We start from the raw sequence: 11617 nt of genomic DNA, 5'->3' as shown, positions 1-11617 counted from the left end.
TTCACTAAAGCAGTATTATGATTGCACCCCTCTGTGTGTCCCAGGACCCCCTGGCATTCCCAGAAGAAAGAAAGGCATTGAGAACACATCCTCTCTGCAGCCTCTTCCTGGATTCCGGTAGTCTTGGATTCAAAGTAGATTCTTTTTGCGTTCAGTGTTGTTTTTTTGTTTTTTTCAATCCAGTTGGAATGTGTATTTGTATCTAAAGAGTCTGCAGAGAGACAAGCTTCGGCATCGCACTGTAGACATTGCAATAAGAATGTAGGTTTAAAGCATGCAAACAGAATCTGCCTGAATCCTAAACAGATGTAAATAATTCTTGGAACATAAGCAAACCTACTGGATTCTAATATGAGTCTGGGACAGCAAAGACATTAGAATGAATGCATTTTGAAGGCAGAGTGACAGTCAAGGAGGTTCCCACACCCCCTGCCTCTCTGTTCATAAGCAATTCCCTGACACTGGGACTGGCACTGTGTTGAAGACACTCTTAGGCACTCCATGAACTTCGGCAGTTCTGAATCTCAACCCCTCATCCTGGGCTGAAGATGTTGCCCCTGCTGGACCAGCCTGGAAGTGTCTTGGCAGCAGTGCATCCTGGGAAAGCAAGTGGTTGCTTCGCAGCTAATCAGAAACCAGCCTGCACTCCCGAAAGGTTAACAATGCCCCCGCCCCCCTTGATGCACTGACAGTGAGATAGTGAGGCTGGGGTGAGCAGAGTGACACTCCCTAGTATGAGGTGCACTGGGTGTGATTCTCACTGTACTGGAGTGTGGAGTGACACTGGACTGCACAGAACTCAGTCAGTCGCACGTGTGCAGTGCATCTCACCCTGTTACACAGAGTAAGAGAGATGAGGCACTCTACCAGGAACTTTTTTTTCCCCACAGATTTGTCTGGTTTTATATATTTTTGCACATTTGCCCAGCAAAACTCGGACTAAACAATGAATGGACTCAGGTTTTGTGAAGAAGGGCAGTGGCTGCTTGTTTACTGCAGTGCAGCTCTGATACAGACTAACTACACTGAGCTTTCACAGACAGCTGCCTGTCCACACCTCACTCTCTCTCTTTCTCTCTCGGTCCCTGTACAAAACCCCTCTGAGTGCTTGTATTTGTATTATTGTGTAGAAAACAAAGAAAATGGTTGAGTTTTTGAATTAAGTTATTATATTGATGGCCCTTGGTGCCTTTAGATGTAAAACTGAGGGATATGGACCCTCGCCAAATAAAATTCACCGGTATTGGAGTCTGTGAGTCTGTCTGCCTCTTCTTTACCCTCCCTCGCTCCCTGCAGTGAGGCTGCTGCTGGAACCACAGGAAGACCTTCAGCAGCAGAGACCCTGATCTGAGGATCAGTAACCAGCAGGGCGTGCCGAGACTCAAAGTATTGATCAGCAGGTATTCAATAAACGCTTTCGTTAACGCGTTGGTTTCAAAACAAGCTTTGAAAGTCGTCCCACGAGTGTTTCAAAAGACCACTGGAAGAGTGTGCTGACCTGGGACACTGACATCTGTATTACCGAGTTCCCTATCAAGTATGAAATGTAACCATTACCGTATGGGTGTTTACCTGCTAAAGACCCCGAACCTGAATAGATTATACCAAAGATGTGCGCCAGCACCGGTGACGCAATCATACCTGCCTTCCGACTGCAGGCACAGATACCAGCATCACTTTTCTATTAAGCAGACTGGCAGCAGGAGGATATGCTAGTTAAGCCCTTCATGTCGGCAGAGCTGTTGTCATTGATTAAGAGGGCCACTGCAAAATTGCAAGCGTCCTGGCCTGCAGATGAGACAAGGAGACAGTCTATCTTTGAGGATGAGCCTGCTCCCTCTCCCGTGTCACCAGCTGCAGCTCCAACTGCTTCCAGGTCAATGAGGGTCATTGTACAGCCTGCATGATGCAGAGAAGCTGGGTTTGGCCCAATTTCCTCCCGTAGAGGCTTCAATTCCCTCTCGTGCAGGCGCCTAAACTAGCACTCCGGACCAAGGCCGCTGCCTGCCTTAACAAGCAGTGCAGGGCCTCTGAGGTCATTCTGAAGCAGGCTTACTCGGACGGTGCGTTCTCCGCACAGCTGGGGAACTACAACAGCGTATTAGTAGCTTACCAGACCTGTTTATCGAAGGCCGTCTGATCTGACTTTCCCAGATCTGATGGGGATAAAGCACCGGGGGTGAGATGCACGGGAGTCCACAAAGGAGCGTCGGCTTCCCAAGAGGACACCCTCGGTGCACAAACCAGCGGCAAACTGGCACCCAAGACCCCAGCAGCCTCAGAGACCAGCACAGCCAGCTGCTCCTACAGCCAGAGGGGGTTTTGTTAGTCACAAACCCACAGTAGTGTCTCATTAGGTGGCAGCTCTGCTACAAAAGTAAGCTATTTGCACTGCTACAACGTGCCCCCCCCACTTGTACAAACCCCCCCTCCAGGTACTTCCTAGTGCTTGAATGAGACCAGACAGGTTGTACTTCCTAGTGCCCAAGCGGGATGGTGACCTCAGACCAATCCTCACCCTTAGACACGTCAACCAGTATCTGAGTGACAGAGTCTGGTTACCAGCAAATCTGTGCAGTCATCTGGCCAGATGACTCAGCTTCGGATCCCAGTTTTACAACTGACCTTAGTTCCACATCCCATTAAGACCAGGGCACGGCAGGTACCTGTTGACTCTCTAGGTTCTGTATGTCTTGGATCCACAAAACCCCAGGATTGACTCTTACCGCATAACATAGAGGCGAGTTTTTCCCTCAGTGTTTTAGCCCTAGCTACTTGTTACTGGGATTCTGTATGTTAACGCTCAAGGTAGCCTCTCGGCTTAGCCTTGTAGCATTCCAGTCGTTATGCAGTATTGCTCTTATGATGTTTTTGGTACACCCATACGGTAATGGCTCCATTTCTTACTTGATAACCATTAACCTTCAAGGTCGCTGCGTCAATGATTGCAGCAGGCTTGAAGGAAAAGTGATGCTGGTATCTCTGCCTGCAGTCTTCTTATGCCCCCCGGGGGCGGACATGACTGCGTCACAGGCACTGGTGCGCAGCTTTGGTGTCATTATTCCGGTTTCGAGGTCTTCAGCAGGTAACACCCATGCGGTAGTGCTTACACTTCTACTTCAGGGAACCAGGGTTATGATAAAAACATTAATTTCCATTGATTGATACTCAATTGTGAAGTATCTGTACACCTGTATCATTCTAAGTACAGTATGGAATCTATACATTCAGGTATGAGGAAGGGGTTAGTAGACAGTATCTACAGATCCCGTTCCATTCTCTCAGTCACACTGAATATGAGCTGTCTCTTCCACTCCTGATATTTGTTCCAACCCTGTTTGAAATTGTTAAACCATCCAGATTCTGAAGCAGTCCATTATCTCAGCTTACCTGTTAAACATGGAGTGGAATGGCCATCCAGGACCGTGATTTAACTTGTTTAACTGAAGTGCAGCTCTGTAGTGGGGAGGTCAGTGTTATCAACCCATCAGCTACTAGGGGGAGATCCATTGCACTCAGGACAAAGTGACAAGAACAAGGGTAATGACAGTGATATCTATGTCTGATAAAAGAGAATAAAGGCATTAAGCTGTGGGAACACAGAGCCACTTGGCTTGAAACCTGGTTCCAGGAGACCCACGAGAGACCTAGTTTGAGGCAACTTTGCTGCATCAAACCTCCAAGTCTCCCCTGGTGTGCCGCAGTGGCCTGAAACCTGATCTCCTGAAACCAAGCTCCAAGCCACAAAGAGGCTCTTTATTAACCTAAATATAACAATGATTAACAAAACACAGGCCTGCCCGGGACATCACAGCTGTGTGTGCAGGACACCATAGGAATTAGCAATGACGTGTTTAATCACAATTTGATAAGTGAGTCTTCAGATATATGCAATAATATAACGTGACATGCAGGCGATTGGTTGAACAGACAGACAGACATGCCCCTAAACAATGTTAATACCAAGCTCCATCTGCACATGTTGAAATGTGTATAGACCCCTTACTAAATATCTTGGTATCACTGAATAGATCATTGTCTCCTCCTTAAAAAAATATGCTTAATAATTTAATGAGCAAGACATCTCACAAGTAGAATGGTCCCCAGAATGTTCTCCTTGTTCTAGGAAAGCAGCACAGCTGTGGACCTGATAGAAAATCATCAGCTCTGTACAAGACAATCACCATTTTTTGATCAAGTATTGTTTTAACTAATTAATTGTCATTGTTCTTATTTGATGAGAGGCTACTTTGTAATGTTTTGGAGCGTTTTAAACCTACCTGTTATTTCATTGTTATGCTAACTTAGTAGAATTTTGTTTACCGCAAAAGGAGATTCTAAATGGAGGCATGGGGTCCTGTGCTTGTTGAAAGGGGCTTGTTACCAGGAGGGTCCCAGCTCAGCGACTGACTCACTGTGTGTGTGACCCTGAGCAAGTCACTCAACAGAATATTTATTAACGAAGAAGAAAATTGCATTGTCACATTCAAAAAGGTTCATTTTCTCTACATCAATGCTCTATTAAAAGACATCCAGATATAGTATACCAGTGCCCTCTGGTGGAGAATGTGGGTTGTGTTTAACTGGTACTGAAAAAGATGTAATATTGAATCTAGTATTCAGGGACTGAAAATGCATTTAAATCACGAATAATTGATTGAAAGATTGAAATACAGTGATACACATATATTTAGTATGTGAATATGGGACATTTCTTCAGAAAAACGAAACTAACATTTTAATTGCAAAACTAATCACGTCTGTGATAGACTGGGGGTGTGTCACAATCAAATATATATATATATATATATATATATATATATATATATATATATATATATATATATATATAAATAGATCATATATATATAATCGTACCCATGGAACTACCATGAGTGACATCAGATCAAAACTGTGCTTTTCACTGGGTGTTCGTAAACCCTTGTGTGATGAATGTATTGTGTTTCCTGCCTTCAAGATTAAAATCACACTCTCTCCTTAAAAAAACTGCCTCCTGAAATCTCTACCGATCTCTATCTCTATCGCCTGATAAAATAGCAAGTATGTTTCATCTATTATTGCTTATAGAAGACATCGTGAGAACTCTGTCAGTGAGTACCAAGCAGTGCTGTAGGTTCGAGACTGAACGAAACACAAACACATGGAAAACAAATGAAACACCCACATAATCAGATAATGGAGCCATTGCTTTATTTGAAATTTCTTTCTTCTAAAGAGTGAAACGATTCTGGTGAAATCCAGGCATGGAGCCCGGGGTGATATCTCTGGGGAGGTGGAGGGGGAGAGCAGGGCTGACTGAGATGGATGACTGGATGGTTTCTCTTTCAGTATAAAAGGAGCCGCTCTACTTCTGGGCGGGAACCATGCTATCGATGGAGCCTCCCTTTTCCAGCTTCTTTTCCATCTCGATCATCAGCTTCACTCCGTCCACTACCATCTGCACCTGTTCCACCTCGGAGAATCCCAACCTGTCAGCGTTGGAGATGTCAAACACTCCACCCTCTGCGGCTGTGTCCACTCCACCTGGGAGGAGAGAGAGAGCTTGTTACGAGAGAGAGAGGTGGAGGTCCCCACCTCTAGTGTAAGACATTCTCTCCCCTCGGGCCCGAGTGAGTGTCCTCACATTCTCTCCCCTCCCCCCCCCTACTCTAAAGAAGAGGGTTTCTCTCTCCCCTCCCCCGCCCCCTAACTCTCCTCTCTCCCTCCCCAGTCCCACCACTAGAGAGAACTCACATCTCTCTCCCCTCCCCCGAGGACACTCCTCTCTCTCCCCTCCCCAGTCCCACTCTCCTCACATTCTCTCTCCCCTCCCCCACCCCACTCCTCACATTCTCTCTCCCTCCCCCGTCCCACTCTCCTCACATCTCTCCCCCTCCCCGTCCCACTCTCCTCTATCCCCTCCCCCGTCCTACTCTCCTCACATTCTATCTCCCCTCCCCCCGTTCCACTCTTACCACAGGGTGATCCTCTCTCCCCCCGCGGGAGGGGGCCCCTCACAGTTCTCTCAGTAAGAGAGCAGGGGGGGGCGGGGTGAGAGGAGTGTGGCTCTGTGTATCATGGCTCTGTCTCGTGGCTCTGTGTCTCGTGGCTCTGTGTTTCATGGCTGTGTCTCATGGCTCTGTGTCTCGTGGCTCCGTCTCGTGGCTCTCTGTCTCATGGCTCTGTGTATCATGGCTCTGTCTCGTGGCTCTGTGTCTCGTGGCTCTGTGTTTCATGGCTGTGTCTCATGGCCCTCTGTCTCGTGGCTCCGTCTCGTGGCTCTCTGTCTCATGGCTCTGTGTCTCATGGCTCTGTCTCGTGGCTCTGTGTCTTGTGGCTCTGTGTTTCATGGCTGTGTCTCATGGCTCTGTGTCTCGTGGCTCTGTGTCTCATACCTGTGCCACGCTTCTGCAGGCGCAGTCTGTTGAGCACCTCCTCAAACTTGGCGTGCTTGCTGAGATTGGGCAGCTTGACGTGCACGCCTCCACGGAGACCAGTGCCCAGGTTAGAGGGGCAGGTGAGTACGTAACCCAGGTGCTCGTTCCACATGAAACCGTGGTTGTGCTTCTTGAACACAGCCTCAATCTGGAGAAGGAGGGGGAGAGGGAGGGGAGAGGGAGAAACAGCGTGAGTCACAGAAACAAGCACCAGTTTCATCACTCCCCCTGCACTGCCCCAGCTTCCTGTAGCTTCTTCACACCCCTCACTCAGAGACTGCTGATTGCACAGAGCGGAGACACATGCTGCTGCTGGTCCTGTTTTATCAGGACAACTGATGGAACTTCTTGGAAATTGGTTTAAAAAACAAAATGCACAAATTAACACATGCACAAGAAATCAATAGAAAAACTAACACTTCCATGGTTTCTTTGGTGTGTACGAGAGATAAGAGAGAAATATGAAGATGACAAGATGAACGATCTCACACCCTCCTCTGAGATCTGATGTGCTACTAGCATGTGCCACTGCTGAGATTATGTATGATATCACCTGCTCCCCCTCCTCCCCCTCCACCCTCTCCTCCCCACCTCCTCCTCCTCCTCCTCCTCCTCCTCTCACCTTCTCCAGCCCCACGCAGAAGCGTCTGAACACCTCCTTCATGTTGCCTCCCTTCTCCATGGAGATGACCCTCAGGTGATCTTCCTCGTTCACCCACACCAGGAAGGTTTTGTTCTCATTGTGCCTGGAAGAGGTGGGGGGGGGGGGGGGGGGGGGGTTGCATTACTGCACAAGCTGCAGTATGCAGTGCTAGTCCTGTGTGTACTGTGCTAGTCCTGTGTGTACTGTGCTAGTCCTGTGTGTACTCTGCTAGTCCTGTGTGTACTCTGCTAGTCCTGTGTGTACTCTGCTAGTCCTGTGTGTACTGTGCTAGTCCTGTGTGTACTCTGCTAGTCCTGTGTGTACTCTGCTAGTCCTGTGTGTACTCTGCTAGTCCTGTGTGTACTCTGCTAGTCCTCACCAGATTCCTCTTGCGTCGGGCCAGTCCCGGGCCATGCCGGAGGCCAGCAGCAGGGGGGAGACGGGCTTGTCAAACAGGAAGTGGTCATCGATGAGTTGCTGCTGCTCCTTGTCCGTCATGTCCTTCAGTGGGTAGTACTTCCCCTTGAACTCTCCGTCCAGACTGTTCAGGGCTGCGGACAGACAGAGAGACTCAGACACACGGACACGGCTCATTGCTGTTCAGTGTATCAGTGTGACATACACACTCTGTGAGATCCTCTCCCTCCCTCCCCCCTGACTCACCTTCAATAGACAGCTTCTCGATGGCTCTCCTCTCTCCACGGCTGCTGTGGGGGGGCAGGGTGTACCCAATGATGCTACGGCCAGTGCGCACGCGGCTGCTCAGCACGTACTTGGGGTCCAGGTCATCTCCCCCCTGCGGGCAGACAGACAAGGGGGGGGGAGAGACAGAGAGAGAGAGAGAGAGAGAGAGAGAGAGAGAGAGAGAGAGCATCAGTTTTTCCATTTGTAAGTTCAGCCACACAGACAGGGCTGTGCTGCTCAGGGGGAGGGGCTGTGCTGCTCAGAGGGAGGGGCTGTGCTGCTCAAGGGGAGGGGCTGTGCTGCTCAGAGGGCGGGGCTGGGCTGCTCAAGGGGCGGGGCTGTGCTGTACCTTGAGGTTCTTGTAGTTCAGGTCAGTCTTGTGCTTGTCGGTGGGCTTGTATCCTCCGTGACGGTCCTGGATGACAATGTCCAGCAGGTCCTTGAACACCTCGTAGGTCTCCTCATCTCCCGCAACGCAGCCCACTGTCATGATGAAGGGATGGCCTGGGGCAAGGAGAGAGAGAGAGAGAGAGAGAGGGGGGGGGTGAGACAGGGAGAGGGAGAGAGAGCATAACATAGTGAGGCAGGGACACATTGAGACAGGGCCTCACCAGGGTTGTCCACTCCAGTCTGGATCACATCATCTAGGGTGAAGCCACTGGGGGTCTGCTTGTCCCTCAGTTTCTTGTAGATTTCAAAAGTCAGTGCCTTGGCCATGTGGTTGTTGTGTTTGGAAAGGTCTGGAAACTCCTCCTCCGCTGAGAACTTCATCTTGAATTTGTTGTGAATGTTTCCAGAAGTCATGACTGCACGTCTTACACACTCTGCAAGAGGGGAGAGGAGAGAGGACAAGGGAAGAGAGGAGATAGGGGATAGGGGAGAGAGGGAAGAGAGGAGAGGAGAGGGGATGGGAGAGGAGAGAGTTGAGAGGGGAGAGGGGAGGGGAGAGGAGAGTTGAGAGGAGAGAGGAGATTGAAGAGGGGAGGGAAGAGATGAGAGGGGAAAGGAGAGAGTACAGGGTTGAGAGGGGAGAGGGGAATAGAGGGGAGAGGAGAGAGTTGAGATGGGTGGGGAGAGGAGAGAGAGGAGAGGAGAGAGGGGAGAGGGGAAAGGGAAGATGAGAGTTGAGGGGGGAAAGGGGAGGGTAGAGGAGAGGGGAGAGGCAAGGGGAGAGAAGAGAGTTAAGGGAGGGGAGAGGAGAGAGTTGGGAGGTGAGAGAGGAGGGGAATGGAGGGGGAGAAGGGAGGGGAGAGAGTTGAGAGGGAAGAGGAGGGGGAGAGGGAGAAGAGAGTTGAGAAGGGAGAGTGGAGGGGATAGGAGAGAGTTGAGAGGGAAGAGGGGAGGGGAGAGGAGGGAAAGAGGGGAGAAGAGAGAGTTGAGAGGGGGGAGGGGAGGGGAGAGAGAGAGAGGGGAGAGGGGAGAGGAGGGGGAGAAGAGAGGAGAGAGGAGAGGTGGGAGAAGAAAGGGTTGAGAGGGGAGGAGAGAGGAGATGGAGATGGGAGAAGCGAGAGGAGAGGGGGGGAGAGGGGAGAGAGAGAAGGTAGTTACAGTTGAGGTCTGCTTGCTTTTAACAGCTCAGAAAATATGCAGCTCCTGTGTAAAGAAGCACAGTGACAGCTGAAGTATAGCAAGCATTGTCGAGCACAGAGAGGTACAGTAAAGCATATTAATAAACGTGGTAAACTATGGTAAATGCATAGTCAAACTATGGGAAAAGTGCAGAAATACCAGGGCTGCTGCTCTGAAGCCTCTCTGCAGCCAGCGTGTCATATCATTGCTGGAGTGGAGAACGGGGGTGAGTTGTGTGAGTGTGTGTGTCAGTCTGGGCATGGAGCAGATTATCAATAGAACTCTCCATCTCTGGGGCAACCCACACTAAATCCCAGTGAAACATGGTAAAGCACAGGCAAAGCACTGTAAGGAATAGCAAGGCATTGGATTTCGTCTATATCGGTTACCCTTTTTCGACACATTTGCCCTCCTCCCTCTAACAAGGTGGGGGGTGGGGGGTGGGAGGGCAACCAATCTGCATCCTTGCTCATGATACCTCCACACATGGGCAATCAGGAGAGAGGCTTTATATAAACTGTGGACTTCAGCCAAGGTTGCAATAGAAACACACACTGGCACACACACGGAGCACATTGCAGTGATCTGCATTTCAAGTTACAGGTGCACCAATAGCAATACTGCCTATAGATATATAGATAGATAGATAGATCAGAGATCACTGGAGGTAAGTAGCAATGCAGGTTATTCTCATTGCTCTATACAAGCCTTGCGAGACTGTTCTGCTATTCTCCACACTCACTTCTACACGGATACATTTTTATCTACATTTTCACAAACATATGTCGCTTGCACGCCCCTCAAACCACTTGCAAAGTTAAATAAAGTTAAATAGATTGAGATCTAAAATGAGCAACTGAATATATAAATAAATATCAAACCGCTGTCTGGAGTCGTGTCAGTAACATTGTCTCAACCTCAACCTGCAGCATGCATGCTTTATCAAAGAGTAAAATGAAAAGATCTGCAGAGCTACAGAACTGAGAGACAGAGTGAGATAAACAGAGACAGAGAGAGAGATAGACAGAGACAGAGAGAGGGTGATTTACCTGCACAGAATCAAAGTCAGAGAGAGGTAGAGATAGAGAGATACAGAGATAGACAGAGACAGAGAGAGGGTGATTTACCTGTACAGAATGAAAGTCAGAGAGGTAGATGTAGAGAGAGCGAGATAGACTGAGAAAGCGAGGTAGAGGTAAAGAGAGAGATAGACAGCGAGGGAGGTACAGAGATAGAGAGAGGGTGATTTACCTGTACAGAATGAAAGTCAGAAACAGGTAGAGGTAGAGAGAGTGAGAGAAACTGAGAGAGTGAGGTATAGGTAAAGAGAGAGAGAAAGAGAGAGAGAGAGACAGGGAGAGAGATACAGAGATAGACAGAGATAGACAGAGAGAGGGTGATTTACCTGCACAGAATGAGTCAGAGAGAGGTAGAGGTAGAGAGATACAGAGAGATACAGAGATAGAGAGAGGGTGATTTACCTGCACAGAATGAAAGTCAGAGAGAGGTAACACTCGTGGGATCAGTTCCTTTCACCAAAGCCTGAATCAGAGTGGCCCGAGTTCTTGGAGACTGCCCCGGGTCTTATATACCCAGCCTCCTGGCTCCCATTGGGCAAGGTTGTCTCCGACACAACTCAATATTTGGGAAGGCAAAGCTTGACATCACCGTGACTTGTTGGGGTGCCTGCAACCCTAGACGGTGGGGGGGGGGATTCTGAATTGACAGTCAGGTCTGTCTGAGAGAGAGAGAGAGAGAGAGAGCTGTCAACGTTTGCTGACGGAATGGCACTAGGGAATGTATCATCGTCGAAGAGTCACCGCAGTGTCTCTGACCGACAATGTGGGTGTTCCTTGTTCACTATATTTGTGTTTTCGAATGAAGGTTTGTATATAACGTTATACCGACAACTTATATATATATATATATATATATATATATATATTAGATAATATATATATATAATATATAGATATATTTAATATATGACATGTATATTTGGTACTGTGCAAAAGTTTTAGGCAGGTGTGAAAAAATGCTGTAAAGTAAGAATGCATCAAAAAATAGACATGTTAATAGATTATATTTATCAATTAACAAAATGCAAAGCGAGTGAACAGAAGAAAAATCTAAATCAAATCCATGTTTGGTGTGACCACCCTTTGCCTTCAAAACAGCATCAATTCTTCTAGGTACACTTGCACAAAGTCAGGGATTTTGTAGGCATATAGTGAGGTGGATGATTAAACAATTATACCAAACAGGTGCTAATGATCATCAATTC

At 48.3% G+C, this 11617-nt stretch overlaps 1 protein-coding gene across 1 annotated transcript; it reads right to left on the bottom strand.

Moving 5' to 3' along the window:
* Window positions 1–5194: 5194 nt before the first annotated feature.
* LOC121303914 (creatine kinase M-type-like) lies at window positions 5195–10922 on the bottom strand. Its single transcript, XM_041234778.1, has 8 exons — window positions 10815–10922; window positions 8376–8588; window positions 8114–8268; window positions 7744–7876; window positions 7460–7631; window positions 7060–7183; window positions 6396–6585; window positions 5195–5544 (listed from the first exon to the last, which is right to left on the bottom strand). Exons 2-8 carry the CDS (start codon window positions 8566–8568, stop codon window positions 5366–5368), a joined length of 1146 nt encoding a protein of 381 aa, XP_041090712.1. The 5' UTR covers window positions 8569–8588; window positions 10815–10922; the 3' UTR covers window positions 5195–5365.
* Window positions 10923–11617: the final 695 nt, after the last annotated feature.

This window comes from Polyodon spathula, chromosome 35 (assembly GCF_017654505.1).
Source record: "Polyodon spathula isolate WHYD16114869_AA chromosome 35, ASM1765450v1, whole genome shotgun sequence".
Classification (NCBI taxonomy): Eukaryota; Metazoa; Chordata; class Actinopteri; order Acipenseriformes; family Polyodontidae; genus Polyodon; species Polyodon spathula.
This window is presented reverse-complemented; position numbering and strand designations above follow the sequence as displayed.